At 39.0% G+C, this 15,707-nt stretch overlaps 1 protein-coding gene across 4 annotated transcripts in view; it reads left to right on the top strand.

Annotated features, from left to right (window-relative positions):
• Nucleotides 1–14,474, top strand: part of smurf1 (SMAD specific E3 ubiquitin protein ligase 1) — a 42,465-nt gene extending 27,991 nt beyond the window's left edge. The window contains exons 6-18 of one of the 4 annotated variants that reach the window (XM_065255420.2): nucleotides 577–652; nucleotides 989–1,224; nucleotides 2,141–2,225; nucleotides 4,338–4,484; nucleotides 4,759–4,960; nucleotides 5,691–5,794; nucleotides 5,998–6,112; nucleotides 6,287–6,465; nucleotides 8,438–8,575; nucleotides 8,879–8,999; nucleotides 9,093–9,294; nucleotides 11,264–11,339; nucleotides 12,260–14,474. In XM_065255420.2, the coding sequence (XP_065111492.1) occupies nucleotides 577–652; nucleotides 989–1,224; nucleotides 2,141–2,225; nucleotides 4,338–4,484; nucleotides 4,759–4,960; nucleotides 5,691–5,794; nucleotides 5,998–6,112; nucleotides 6,287–6,465; nucleotides 8,438–8,575; nucleotides 8,879–8,999; nucleotides 9,093–9,294; nucleotides 11,264–11,339; nucleotides 12,260–12,359 (1,781 nt within the window). In that variant the 3' untranslated portion in view covers nucleotides 12,360–14,474. Of the gene's footprint in view, nucleotides 1–576; nucleotides 653–988; nucleotides 1,225–2,140; nucleotides 2,226–4,337; nucleotides 4,485–4,755; nucleotides 4,961–5,690; nucleotides 5,795–5,997; nucleotides 6,113–6,286; nucleotides 6,466–8,437; nucleotides 8,576–8,878; nucleotides 9,000–9,092; nucleotides 9,295–11,254; nucleotides 11,340–12,259 lie in introns of all 4 variants that reach the window. The other 3 variants (XM_065255418.2, XM_065255419.2, XM_065255417.2) reach the window with 3 other exon arrangements.
• Nucleotides 14,475–15,707: the final 1,233 nt, after the last annotated feature.

Here is a 15,707-nt window from a genome sequence, read left to right as displayed (position 1 = left end):
CAGAGCCTAATGTCACAAATCTGATTTCTTTCTCAATAGGCTTTATGCCCAGCTGCACTACTTCCTGAACTTTAGCCAGCTCCTTGTTTCCTGTCTACCATTATTGGTCAAACTGATTAATCCAGGTGTGCCTGACCTCAGTAGTCACAACAACAATAATCAGACACACCTGGATTAATCAGTTTGTCCAATAATGGCAGACAGGAAACAAGGAGCTGGGTGACGTTCAGGAAGTAGTGCAGCTGGGCATAAAGCCTATTGATTTTTACTTCAAGACTGTTTTTTTTTTTACAAGAATACATGCCGAGATTGCTTTGTGTGTATGTGTCCAGTACAGACATGAGAAAACTTAATTGCAAAAACACTCAAATATACTTTTCCTCCGTGAGATAGTCTGGCGGGCAGGGTGGAGATACATTTTGGTAGCCCAACAGAAATGCACAACAGCCTGGGACGTCGGGCTAGCGATTTTGCGAGCCCTGTATATAATAAGTGCTTATTGTGAAGAATTTTTTTTTAATAGCATAAAGCTGCAATGTGACAATTTTTGTTTTTAATCCAAATCCATCATTTTAGTGAGTCTGCAGACCAGAGACAGAATTGGTAGTGGAGGGCCTGTGGTTGACTGTAGAGGACTGGTTGAGAATGAAGGGTGAGTCAACATCTGTTCTAAGAATGCCTGTTTATTTTAGCACTGCCACTGACTGCCTACCTTGTTTCTGAGTGTCAGTATTGGTAAGCAGAGCAGAAACTAAAGACTGTAGGATTTGGCTTAGTCTGTATAATATGAAACTGCATTTGTAACACAATTAACTTGTGAAATAAAGGAACAATTATAGAGCTGAATTTTGAAATGACAATATAATAACCTGCACTGATCAAGTACAGACAAAGAGCATTTATCAAGAAAGTAAAGGAGGTTCAATATAAATTTTGTCTAGTCTGTAGATACACCTGTTTTTCACACCTGTACGCATGCGTGTTTCAGGCCCGTCTTTGAGGATTCGGGCCCCGGACGGCCTCTTAGCTGTTTCATGGAGGAGCCCATGCCCTACACAGATCCCACAGGGGCCGCTGGTGGGGGAAACTGCAGAGCACTCGAGTCACCCAATCAGGAAAGACTCCAAGCACAACGGATCAGAAGCCAGGATTCACGAGGGCATGCGCACACACCCCAGAATCGACCACATGGGCACCAGTCCCCCGACCTTCCTGAGGGCTACGGTGCGTGTGCACGTTATGTCAATAGAAATAGTATGATGCTTCAAATTGGATGAATTACGAGGTGCAACCTTTCAGAAGGGATTTTCTCAGTGAATGTGTGTCTGTAAAATCCTCTTTTGTCATCTTTAAATTTCTCCTTGTTATAGTCATCAGATGAGTGCTTCTGTAACCCATTCACCTCCTTTAATGAATTCCAACACAATTGCCGACTTGAAATTCCCTTGTGTGAGGCGATTTTCGTATCATTATCTGTAATCTGTCACTTTTATGGGTTGACTGTTAAAGTCTTATGCAATCATAGGTAATAGATAATTAACCTTTTATTTAATAATTTTGTTATCCCTTTGAAGGGCTTTGCTTAGCATCCATATATCACTTAGAAACACGACACCTCATTGGTGTTGTGGGCATGACCCCAAACCAGCCTAATTATAGGCTAATGGTCCTTAAGGCAATATAGCCATACCCACAACCCATTGACTAATCCATTTTGAAAACGTATCAGTTTGCACATCCTTAGTCTGCACATGCGATTTCTTAGCCATAATTCTTCTAGAGCCCTTCCATTGAGGCTAATACACCTTAAAGCTCAGGCTAGAGGCTACTGAAGTGCAATGAACTGGAAAGTCTTAGCTCTGAAAGAAGTCTATTTACTCTTTAGCCGAGCTGTGTGGCTGCTGCAGTCTGTATTGTACAGGTGGATTGGCTGTTGCAAAGCCTCTCATTGGATTGCAACCTCAGCGGTGCTGTAAAAGTCTCTGTTGTGACCAGTGGACGGTGCCAGTGTGATTTAATCTCAGGCCAGACGTGTAGCATGAGAACTCGAAGCTCTGGTGTGGCAGCACTGATTTTTAAATGTGCTACAGCCTATGGTACATTTATTTACTTGCCTCTCTTTTTTTCTTGTCAAATACAGAACAAAGGACCACCGTGCAGGGCCAAGTCTATTTCTTGCACACACAGACCGGCGTGAGCACCTGGCACGATCCCAGAATACCACGGTAGGTTTAATCACCACCCGCCATCGCTGCAGTTACGATCGACGGCGTGTGATTTGCTGATTGCCTCCTTTTCGCTATCGTGATGTTATCCTAATCACAGCTTTTTAATTTTCACAAGCAGCTAACTTAATCAATATTCTCTCTCAAAAGTGGTGGCTGTTGACATTTAAACATTAATAACGTGCTTGTCATTGTCATCAAAACAATGATTTTAAAGCTTGTTAGTAAGGAAGAGAGACATGGTGAGGTATTAACACCTTTCACCAGGAAAATGTTAGTGCTTTAGGTGAAGTGGCAGATATTTTGCACATACGGCAGGCAGGCAAGCTCTAAAACTTCGTCAGATTGGCCTTAGACAAACTCAAGTGAAGTTCTTATTTTTCCAACAAATACATTCGAAACTTGGAAAGTTTAAAAAAGGTTATTTCCAAGCCTGGGAAAAGTGATTATTGTTGCATTTACGCAACTGACAGGCGCTTTAACCTAAGTGACTTGCAGTGCATTACAGAAATATATATTTAAAAAATAAATTATAAAGATATGTTCCTTGGGTAAGGACCTTTTGCGCTGTGAACACGTGAACCAGCTGTACAAATGAGATTAGTGAGTACATAACGGCTACTGTAGTTGCAACACGCATTTGGAAAGGCAATGCGCTAGAGAGCACTATTCGTTTGAATGCTAAATACAATTTCACCACTAGATGGGGGTAAATCCTACTTACTGTCCCTTTAAAGGTGGTATGTGTAAATTTTAGCGGCATCTAATGGTGAAATTGCAACCAACAGCTCAGCCCTCAATTTTAAAACACATATGGTAGCCACCACAGGACAAACATGTCATCGCAAGAGACAACGTAGGGACGAAACGTGCTCTGTAGAACAGTTGTCTGTTTAGGGCTACTGTAACAACATGATGGCGACTTCAATGTAAGGGGACCTGCGGTGTATGTAGATAAAAATGGCTCATTTTAATGTAATACAAAAGATAGAGTTTATTATGTAGGGTCTTTATATACCCCCCTTATTGTTTAATTGTGTATATTATATTGCATTTCTGTCAAGAGATCCTTCTAAAATTACAAAATGCATGTTTAACAAATTTGTCTTTCGCTGCAAAACCCTCTTAACGCTTTCGCCGCCAGCATTTTTCATGATTTTCAGAAAATGCTCCTTTTTAAACATATAAACATACAATATATGAAATAAAAGAACAGACCCTCTGCTTTCAAACAAAAAAATCAGTTTCATCCTACCTTCATGTGTTCTGTTTTTATCACCTCTCAAATATGTGTAGGTTTCATCAAAAACACCAAATTTTGAGCAAAAACCTGAGATAATTCCATTTTTGTGAAGGACTTTTGATAGAGATCAGATGCAGAGCGATCTTTAAAACATACACGGACATACAGCTGTTTGCCCTATGGCAATACTTCTGTTTTTTTATAAGTTGCGGTTTTTTATAATAGCGGTATTGCAGATTGACGAGATAACTCGTCAATGGCGGGGAAAGAGTTAAGTGCATGCAAGCTTTTTTTGGCAAAAACCTCCACTTATTTGGACAGGACATAGTAAACGGGTGCAAAATCACTAAAGATGCAAAAAGAAACATTGCAAATGATGAGAGTCCGAATTTAAAAGGTAAAAGTGAAAAAATTAACCAAACATTAGGGGGCGCTGTGATCCATGTGGCTGCCACATTTGGGTTGTATTCAGGTTTGAGTACGCACTTACAAGGGACATTCATCTCCTGTGCACTTAGAGGACTTTGTTGAAAAATTGATGTGATGTTTAATGTTTTTGGCCAACAGATCAGTATTTCTAAAAGGCCTAAGGCCAAGATAAAGTGTTAAGTATTTGATGAACGGATAATACGTGCTAAGAGCATTCGGTCAATATCATGATCTCATTTTTGATGAAGGTGGCGATTAACAGCTTTTGCATCCAAGCTCTTGAATTGAATAATTAAAGGTTTTATAAAATTTATGCTTGGCACCTAAATGTTCAGATCTTTAGAAAAGTTATTCACACTGGCATTGGGTAAACAGGGGTCACCTTTATCTGTGTGTGGTGGTGTTGAGCACAGTGGTGATGGGTGCGCTTGCTTCTTCAGGGATTTAAACAGCGTGAGCTGCGAGGAGCTGGGCCCTCTGCCGCCTGGCTGGGAAATAAGGAGCACTGTTTCAGGAAGAATATATTTTGTCGACCACAATAATAGAACCACGCAATTCACCGACCCGAGGTTGCATCACATCATGAGGTAAAACGCAGCAACAGCAGCTCCGCTTATAACACCTGATTACTCACCCCTACTTAAATTATCTTTCATTAGATCATCTTAATTATTCACCACCATGAACAAATCATACTTCTGTAATGATAATTGTTTGCTCAAATGTAATAATTTAATCCTCAACATTGATTTAATCCTTAATTATCCCCAGTGGGAGCATAACCCAATTGGTGCGTGATGTATATGTAATTGTGCAGATATGCTGTTGTTACAAACGTGACATTTATGTTATGTTAAGCAGCCAGCACACTCAGGTGAAGGAGTCAAGCCAAGCTCTACCGGTACAGATGGAGGTTGGTATGGAGGAGGGTGATGGAGAGTTACCGGTGCGCTACGAGAGAGATCTGGTCCAGAAGCTCAAAGTTCTCCGGCATGAGCTCTCCCTGCAGCAACCTCAGGCCGGACACTGCCGCATAGAAGTGTCCCGCGAGGAGATCTTTGAGGTACTCGCCACCTTAAAGCTGAATAGTAACCATTGTACTGTATTCATTATTTCATTCTTACAGCACAAAGGAGACGTATTTTCTTGAACGAAGACACACTTGAGGCGAATAGCGCGTGATTTCCGCCCATATCGCATCATTCGCACCGTTCCACGCGAGGACGCGTCTGATTGCGTCTTTGCGTTGACTTTGTATGTAATCTACTCGCGCAAATCGTTGAACTCGCATCTGGTGTGAACCCACAGTTAGCGTCTTTTCTATTTCGCTAAACGGTCCGCAACACACACACCAACAAGTGAGGAGGAAATGTGAAGTTGGCAACAGATTTGCATACTACGAGTTGGTTGGACAGGTACTCTCACGTAAACACACATAGAGCTTATTCAGAACCATACATTAATGGTTTTATGCGTTGTTTTTTCACCGAACTATATTAGAGATGCGTGGTCGAATCAAACACGGTGCACCGTGGTGCACATGCGTGCCGAACCGAGGGAGGATAACGAAACGATTCGATTCTTTACCGAGAACCGTCACACCCCTAGTAGGCACCGCAGGCTATTAGTTAAAATTGATCTATATCCTAAAATATGTTGCTATAGTTGTTGGTTATGCAGCCTTTATTGAAAAGCAATTTTATGTTTTGAACTCCACATATACAACAACAAATACATGAAACCGTAATGCTGTCACTTTTCTCTAAGTGCATGGCTTTCTGTGTTTTCTGCAGGAGTCTTATAGACAAATCATGAAGATGAGACCCAAAGATCTAAAGAAACGTCTTATGGTGAAGTTTCGAGGAGAAGAGGGGCTGGATTATGGTGGAGTTGCCAGGTATGAGCCTGTTTCATTCGAAAGGGTTGATTTGACTAGGGGCGTAAACGTGACTTTATTATTTCACAAAACCTGTTTTACTAAATCTACATTTATCAAAAAGTGGCTTATCATGTTAACAGTCTTTTAGAGTTTAGTTTGAACTCTAGTCAGCATGGCCCAGAAATGATATCTCCTCTGTGGGAATTCCTGTTTAATTCCAGGGAGTGGCTTTATCTCCTCTGTCACGAGATGTTGAATCCATACTACGGCCTGTTTCAGTACTCTACTGATAACATCTACACACTACAGATCAACCCAGACTCGTCCATTAATCCTGTAAGTAATGCCAGAGACTTCTCACCTCAACAAAACCTCGCTCTGTAAATCAGTACAGTATGAGGAAATTAAGCAAGAGGGTCTGTAACATATGGTCGTCATGTGTAACGTTTAAGGTCAACCAAAGGTTTCGTGTCGTTAAATTTCCTCTCGTGCCCTCTGCTGTTTTGTCAGGATCATTTGTCTTACTTCCACTTTGTCGGGCGAATTATGGGTCTGGCTGTTTTCCACGGGCACTATATCAACGGAGGCTTCACATTGCCCTTCTACAAACAACTTCTCGGGAAGCCCATCCAGCTTTGTGACCTTGAAACTGTGGACCCGGAGCTGCACAAGAGCCTTGTGTGGATTCTGTGAGTACAGCCAATTCTGCAAATAAACGCACAGCAAATGTATGCGGGTAATTCTCACAAAATCCAGATTTAGAAGGTGTCCAGCATCAGAATTTTTAAAAAGCCCTTGAAGCCAATTTTTTTGCATATATAAGATTAAGGTGTGAACTTAATATAATTATTATTTTTCGAGAATTTAAAAAATATTTCCTATAAAATTATTTACTTTTTTTAAATTATCATTATCAAAAATTATCATTACCGCAACATGATATTACATAAAATATATGCATTTACAAACTCATGTTTTAGTAATGAGAACTAAAAAGTTGTCTAGGAACTATGACAAACAAGTTTTATCTGAAGAGATAAAAAATAAGAACTGCTTACCTGGTAGCCATCTTGAGTGTCACAGTCAATTATGTCCCTTCCAACAATTTAAAAAAAATGTTAGTTCCTTGAGGGCTTAAACAATGATGGAAAATTGTTGCGGAGGATGAGAATTTTTTTCTTGGACACATTTATATTCCTTATTATTGTCTCTACATTTACCAATGATCAACACATGTTTCTTTACTGTAAATGTTTATAGTATAACATTCACTGAAGCTTTTTATTTTTTGTTTTTTTTTAATTATAAATATTTCCATGTCAAAGAACCCAAATTCAGTCATGGACAAGTTGCGTTAATGAAAGTTTTCCCCTTAAATGTGGATAAACATCAAAATTAGTTTGTATGATGTCATTTGAAATCATGTGCAAAATAGTACATAAAGAGATGTTTATAACTGTATGCTTCTTATTTTGACAGCATTTTTTTTTTATGTTTCATGACACCTCATAAGTCTAATTTCACGAGAATCACCAATTTAGTGTTCACTTAAACTATTTTTTTTTACTTGTGACATTATGACTAGAGTATCTTTATAATAAAGGTACATTCGCATTACAGTTTGCATAGCAGTATGCAGAGGAAATGGAGATCCTTAAAATAAGTCTCATTCATGCTACATAAATATTTAAAGAAATATTCCATTTTCTTAAAAGAAAAATCCAGATAATTTACTCACCTCCATGTCATCCAAAATGTTGATGTCTTTCTTTGTTCAGTCCAGAAGAAATTATGTTTTTTGAGGAAAACATTGCAGGATTTTTCTCATTTTAATGGACTTTAATAGAGCCCAACATTTAATACTTAACTCAACACTTAACAGTTTTTTTCAACGGAGTTTCAAAGGACTCTAAACGATCCCAAAGAGGCATAAGGGTCTTATCTAGCGAAACGATTGTCATTTTTGACTCTTTTGCTCTTTTAAACCACAACTTTTCGTCTAGGTCCGGTCCAGCGTGACCTAACGTAAATGCGTAGTGACGTAGGGAGGTCACGTGTTACATATATGAAACGCCCATTTGCGGACCATTGTAAACAATAAACTGACACAAAGACATCAATTAGTATCAGTTGACATACAACAACGTAGGAACGGTCCTCTTTCAAAACACTTGTAAACACTGGGGCAGAGTTTCGCGTTCGTCCTCTGTGACCTCTTGACGTCATGAAGTATTGCGTGGGGTCACGCTGGCGCATCACGACCGGATCTAGACGAGAAGTTGTGCTTTAAAAGTGCATATTTTTTATTTTTCTTGTCAAAAATGACAATCGTTTCGCTACATAAGACCCTTATGCCTCGTTTGGGATCGTTTAGAGTCCTTTGAAACTCCGTTGAAAAAACTGTTAAGTTTTGAGTTAAGTATTAAATGTTGGGCTCTATTAAAGTCCATTAAAATGAGAAAAATCCTGCAATGTTTTCCTCAAAAACAAAACTTTTTTCTGGACTGAACAAAGAAAGACATCAACATTTTGGATGACGTGGTGAGTAAATTATCTGGATTTTTCTTTTAAGAAAATTGACTATTCCTTTAATACTGTTGTTTGCCTGCAGATTCTGTTCATCAGCAGTTGGTTGAATAGATATAAATGTGTGTTTTGCAGGGAGAATGACATCACATCCGTCCTAGACCACACGTTCTGTGTAGAACACAGTGCTTTCGGCAAGTTCCTCCAGCATGAGCTTAAACCAAACGGCAAGAATATCTCGGTCACAGAGGAGAACAAGAAAGAATACGTAAGGTAAGAGGTGACTAACAAAACCCTGTGTTTATCAGAAGATATTTGCCACCAGAGGGCAGCAGTCACCCTGGCTAAAGGAACGAGACAGGATCTTCAGTTTTTCCCCACTGTCAATTTGATAGATTGAACTCTGCATGTATAACCCATCAAGAATGTTAGTAGAAAGTCAGCTGTTATGGGAATCTTTGCCCAATGAATGAATCAGAGGCTCTTAATGGAGAGGTTGTTAGTGCAGCCCAGTGGACTGTTAGTATTCTCCTAATACCATTACACTTCTTTCATGATTTATTGCTTTTCTCTCAGGCTGTATGTCAACTGGAGGTTCATGCGAGGTATCGAGGCACAGTTCCTCGCCCTGCAGAAGGGCTTCAACGAACTCATCCCACAGCATCTGCTCAAGCCTTTTGACAACAAGGAACTTGAGGTACCACAGACAGACACCATCATTTCCTGACCTCTCTTGACTGTTATATCAGGAAAATTGTTATAATAGCTAAACTGATTGTCTTCAATCTAGCTTATCATCGGTGGTTTGGGGAAGATCGATCTGAGCGACTGGAAGGCCAACACGCGGCTGAAACACTGTGTGGCCGACAGTAACATTGTGAAGTGGTTCTGGCAGGCAGTTGAATCTTTTGATGAGGAGAGAAGAGGCAGACTGCTGCAGTTCGTCACCGGATCCACACGTGTCCCGCTACAAGGATTCAAAGCGCTGCAAGGTGCCTAATAGATAAGCCTCGGCTCAGTACACCTGATACATTAGTCAGAACTTTTGTTAAAATTTTATGCTTCCTAGTATGACACCTTTTTTTTTTACTTACAGACTCCCTTGAAGTTATGAATTTATAAAAAACTTTGATCTTATTGTGTGTTACTTATTCGTCGGCGTGCGGGTGTGCATTATTTTCGAATAATTAAAAGTACCAAAGTCAATTATTCTGCTTTTTCCACGGATCCCACAGACATTGCTCTAAGGGTTATTTTAACTCTTTCCACGCCAGCTTTTTTATTTTAAAGTTGTCAGTCAGTGGCAGCATTTTTTATGGTTTTTACAAAAGATGAATGCCTTCCAAAAATATATATGAAATATATAAACATACAATATATCAAATGAAAGAACAGACCCTCTGCTTTCAATAAAAAAAAATCCTACCTATATTTGAAGAGTTTGGTTCCAAAACGCAATTAATCCATTTTGACAAATTTCGGTAAAAACGTGTTTTCTTTACCAAGAAAGTGACAAGATAAAAATGTTAACATCTTCTGTAACAGAAGTTTTCTGTTACAAACTTTAGCATCTTCTTTAGGTTATAAAAACATAAAAAATTCAAATCCATAATTTGATTTTCAAAGATTTATTATAAAAACAAATTATTTTTTCCACAAAATGAAATTATTCCACAAAGTTTTTTTTTCAAAATTCTATAAATCTATTCAATCAATGTATAAATGTGCATTCATTATTGCCATTTTATATTCATTTAGTTGAACATTTGTACACGCTGATTAAAAAAATAAACATTAATGGCATTAATCAAAACACTTACTTTGTCATATTAGGAACACTGTCACTGCTACGGTTATAGTTGACGTCGTCGCTTAACATTTTTCACACCGATCAGCGGTGATTCTCGTTGACTTTGAGTAAAATTATGGAAAGTTTTTCATAAGATCCCCTGGGGTCAATGTTTTAGCACGAGAGAAGCTAGATGCTGTCGGGAGAACAAGCGATCGTCTCCCGAGTGCCTCTCGCGTAAATTATTAGATGTTGATGGCTTACGTTTCTTTCCCGTTACAGAAAACCATCACAGGTTAATCAATGCTTTTAAAATATTATTTCGTTTTTGTTTGTTTGTTGATCACGAAGTACAAAGTAGATGAGGAAAACTAGGACTCTGTGTATTCAACGCGCCGCCATTGTTTGTTTACATTGCGTGGAATGGTGCGCTGTAATTTGTGGAGCGGATTTATTGCATTCTGTAGAAAAGGAGGAGTGGCGTTCATTGCGTTTTGGGAAAAAAGGGAGAAAAGATGACAGAATAACACGACAGAGATTGGATTTTGCGTAAAATTAAGAATTTACTTATAAATACTGACCTGATATAATACTGATTTTGGCAGTAACTCATTTTTTTCAAAAATGGCGTTTATTGCGTTTTGGAACCAAACTCTTCATTTGTTCTCTTTTTATCACCTCTCAAATATGGGTAGGTTTCTTCAAAAATACTAAATTCGGAACAAAAACGTTTTTGTGAAGGACTTTTGATAGAGATCAGATTTAGAGTGACCCTTAAAACATACAGAGTTTGAACTGTTTGCCCTAAGGGAATACTTCCAGGTTTTATACATTAAACTGCTGGATAATAGCAGAAATATGGATTGTCATTGGCAGGAAGGCACTTTCTTTTAATTGAGGAGTTAACTCGTCAGTGGCTGGAAAGAGATAAAAAATTTGACAAGTCAGGTGTGCGTTTGACAAATAATAATGCATACCCGTGGAACAACCAATCAGAATAAAGCATTCAACTTTATAATCTTAAATTACCCTTCATTAGCTTTTAAATGATAACTTTTACTTTAGTCTCTGTAGCTACTTGTTAATTTAAAATAATCTAGGCTCACTTTTGTTCGAGTGTGATGATTTTGGGAACAGTAATAACTAGAATGTATCTTTGTAAGGTTCTACAGGTTCTGCAGGACCAAGACTCTTCACTATTCATTTAATCGATGCCAACACTGATAACCTGCCAAAAGCCCACACGTGGTAAGAATCAGCATTGAAGAGTTGAGACTACTCCAACAAATAAATTTTTTTTTGTTCTGTAATAGATTTTTTTTAACAACAAATATGCTCTCTAAAGACATCTTAAACAATCATATGTCAGCAAACCAAGACAAGTAGAAGACAGGTGACTGTAATGACTGTTTAAAAAAACAAAAACAATAGTCACTTACAGCAGTGTTTTCCAATCCTGGTCCTCGAGGACCCTCTCCCAGAATGTTTTAGATGTCTCCTTATTTAACACACCCGATTTAACTCATCAGCTTTTTAGGGAGACATGTTTACAATTCTGGAAGGAGCCTGATTAGTTGAATCAGGTGTTTTAAATTATGAGACATCTAAAACTTTCTGGGAGGGGGTCCTCGAGGACCAGGATTGGGAAGCACTGACTTACAGCACCTAAGTTTATTAAATGTCTTTATAGGAAAACACCACCGTTTTTCAATATTATACTATTTTCTTACCTCAACTTGGACAAATTAATACATACCTATCTTTTTTCAATGCGTGCACTTTAAATCTGTGTACAGCGCGTCGTAACTGTGTTAGCATTTAGCCTAGCCCCATTCATTTTTATGGCTCCAAACGGATGAATTTAGAAGCCACCAAACGCTTCCATGTTTTCCCTATTTAAAGACTGTTACATGAGTAATTACACCAGTAAGTATGGTGGCTCAAAATAAAACTTAAGTTTGGATCCTAAGGAATGAATGGTGCTAGGCTAAATGCTAACACATTCAAGAAGTGCTGTGCAAAGATTAAAAGTGCACGCGTTGAAAAAAGATAGGTATGTATTAATTCATCTAAGTTAAGGTAAAAACATAGTAAAATATTAAAAAACACTGGTGTTTTCCTTTAAAGAGTGACAAGCCCCTGCTAATTTTGCTTTCCTATCTTTCCAGCTTCAACCGGATTGACATCCCGCCTTACGAGTCATATGAGAAGCTCTATGAGAAGCTCCTGACCGCCGTGGAGGAAACATGTGGCTTCGCAGTGGAGTGAGCGAGCAAACGCCCTGTCCGGCCAGCCAGCAACGGCAGCAAACCCACCAAATAGCCCCAGCCGTCCTTCTCACCCCCTCCCTCTTTTCCAGGACAGACCGACTTTTGCATCACCAGCCAGTCTGAACCCCTGGACTGCAACGGAGGGGAGCAGGAGCTCTCAAAGACTTAAAGATTCCTCACAGCGCGGTCGGGAATTGTTTTTGCATTACCGTCATAAGTCACAGAGAAATCTGATCGACTTTTTTCGTTTCTCAGAAAAAATTCAGTTTGTGTCGTCTTTGTCACTGAAGCGGTGGGTTGGTAGTTAGAATCCGACTGTAATACAACTAAGCTCGTTCTGCTTCGCCGCAGTAAGCAGAGCTTCACTGAGCCTACGGTCTAAAGGAAAAAGAGATGATGTTTTAGTCTAGGTGCAAACAAACAGAACTGTGATAAACCAGTTTACCTAATGCAAAAGTGTCTTGAAGGAAATGGAGATGGGTGGTGTTTTGTCATCCTCGGTATGTACGTAACATCTCCGCTTATTTTTGTAACATTCGTTTTTGTGCTCTTCAGTACTATAGGAGATCAGCGGTGTCCATTTTCTGTACTCATCACCGATATTTTTACTCGACCGCTTGACGCGTATTGTATTCGTTTTTCTACGATCGAGAACATGCCGGCTTAATGGCAGGACATTTTCGGGAGCTGTGAAGCACACGTGCAGTCTAGATGTTGAAATATTTTCTGCAGTTTCCAGAGTACGCCAGTATTTTCACATCTTTGCTTTGTTTTATTCAGCGAGCGATCCTCCGTTGTCAACAAGAGAACTAGTTTTTAATGTTCATGTTAAACGAATAGGGTTTTAATATGCAGATTTGTTACCTTCTTTTACGACATTCTGTTTCATTGTATCATCCATCTGACAGACGAGACTTAAACCGGACTGCCCTCATCTTTTGAAACAATGGGACGAATGCAAAGAACAGATTGTGAATGTTATAAAGAAGCTCTTTTATCCTTAATTTTCATGGGACCCCATTAACCATACTTTGTTTTCTTATGGTAACATTGCATTAACTTTTTCTTCTTTTAACGTGAGACTGTTATTTACACACGTCTGTCATTGAAACCACTGCTTCATGTAACATAATCTAGCACTTTGGCTGGCACATGTACAATCACCTCTCATTTTACAGTTGACGTAGCATTTGTTTCTCTATAGACAAGTGCTGACGCTCCTCTCATATCATAATTGGCCTCAGACTCTGAAGGTGCATAAGGGTTTATCCAGGTATTGGTGTTGTCAAAAAAGCATCTCAGATTTCATAACGCAGTGCTTGATGTGCATGACACCAGATTATTCTTTCAAAATGTTAAGATTGAGCCAACCTCGTAGTGTTTCTTCAACCACTTTTTAATTTTTTCGCTCTTTTTTTTTTTTTACAATTATTTATTACCATGTAATGTCTTTTTAAGTATTGCTGCTATTACCATTATTTCCTAGTTTTCAAAGAAGGCTGAGTTCTTGAGAAAGCTGTACACTAATCTCCTTTATTTTATGTATGAATCAAAGTATTTAAACCTGCTGCTAATTCTTAAGCGAGTTTTGGGGTCTGGGAAACCTGACCCTGGACCTGAATGGAGTTAGCAAGTGATGTAGGCTGGGCCCCGGTGGTCATGTTCATATTTGTGATATATGCAATAAAAGTCCTCACATTCATTCTCCGTTCCGTCTTTAAATGTGTCTTTTTCCTCACTTGTATCGGATTTCGTCGTTCGGAAAACGTGTGCAAAAATGAAGTTTTCTGTGAATGCCTAGAGTGGTGAAACTTTTTTAAACTTGCATAAAATGAAAAAGAGGTGATTCGCGTTCAATGTCGTGTTTTTTGTGGGAATGGCTAGCGAGCTTGAAGATGAGTATGGACTTTGCCTGAAGTTACTCTTAATTTGATATTTCTCTAAAGAAAACTTTTTCCAAGTAATGTGAGCAGTTATTATCACATTGTACAATGATTAGGTCCTGAGTGTCATTGTTTATTCGATGCAAGAGTAATGTAACTTACTATGTACTAAACATTTCTGAAAAAATTCAATGTAAATAAGATTATATTAAAGAAACTAAATTGCACAATGTCTCCTTGATTTTTTTTTATTTTGTGGTGGATGTGTTGAGCAATTTTGTGTTCATAAACTGTAAATAATCCCATCACACTTTTTATTAGCATAAATAATGCACTGTTTTTGCAAACATAACGTTAAAGGAACCGGTGGATTGACTACTTTGACTTTAGACATGATGATGTCTTCTGGCATCTGTGTTGCGAGTACAAGCAGAGCCTTGTCTATTGGGTTTTCCAGCTGAGCCATTAACAGGAATGGTTTATGTTTGTAATGTGCATTCAGATCGTAAAGGCTGTAAGTCATGTAAATTGCTTTATAAACTGATTTTTACTATGTTGTTATATACACTCACCTAAAGGATTATTAGGAACACCTGTTCGATTTCTCATTAATGCAATTATCTAATCAACCAATCACATGGCAGTTGCTTCAATGCATTTAGGGGTGTGGGCCTGATCAAGACAATCTCCTGAACTCCAAACTGAATGTCAGAATGGGAAAGAAAGGTGATTTAAGCAATTTTGAGCGTGGCATGGTTGTTGGTGCCAGACGGGCCGGTCTGAGAATTTCACAATCTGCTCAGTTACTGGGATTTTCACGCAAAACCATTTCTAGGGTTTACCACGAATGGTGTGAAAAGGGAAAATGTATCCAGTGTGCGGCAGTCCTGTGGGTGAAAATGCCTTGTTGATGCTAGAGGTCAGAGGAGAATGGGCCGACTGATTTAAGCTGATAGAAGAGCAACTTTGACTGAAATAACCACTCGTTACAACAGAGGTATGCAGCAAAGCATGTGTAAAGCCACAACACGCACAACCTTGAGGCGGATGGGCTACAACAGCAGAAGACCCCACCGGGTACCACTCATCTACACTACAAATAGGAAAAAGAGGCTACAATTTGCACAAGCTCACCAAAATTGGACAGTTGAAGACTGGAAAAATATTGCCTGGTCTGATGAGTCTCGATTTCTGTTGAGACATTCAGATGGTAGAGTCAGAATTTTCGTAAACAGAATGAGAACATGGATCCGTCATGCCTTGTTACCACTGTGCAGGCTGCTGGTGGTGGTGTAATGGTGTGGGGGATGTTTTTTGGCATACTTTAGGTCCCTTATTGCCAATTGGGAATTGTTTAAATGCCACTGCCTACCTGAACATTGTTTCTGACCATGTCCATCCCTTTATGAGCACCATGTACCCATCCTCTGATGGCTACTTCCACCATGTCAAAAAGCTTGAAT

This window comes from Paramisgurnus dabryanus, chromosome 3 (assembly GCF_030506205.2).
Source record: "Paramisgurnus dabryanus chromosome 3, PD_genome_1.1, whole genome shotgun sequence".
Classification (NCBI taxonomy): domain Eukaryota; kingdom Metazoa; phylum Chordata; class Actinopteri; order Cypriniformes; family Cobitidae; genus Paramisgurnus; species Paramisgurnus dabryanus.
This window is presented reverse-complemented; position numbering and strand designations above follow the sequence as displayed.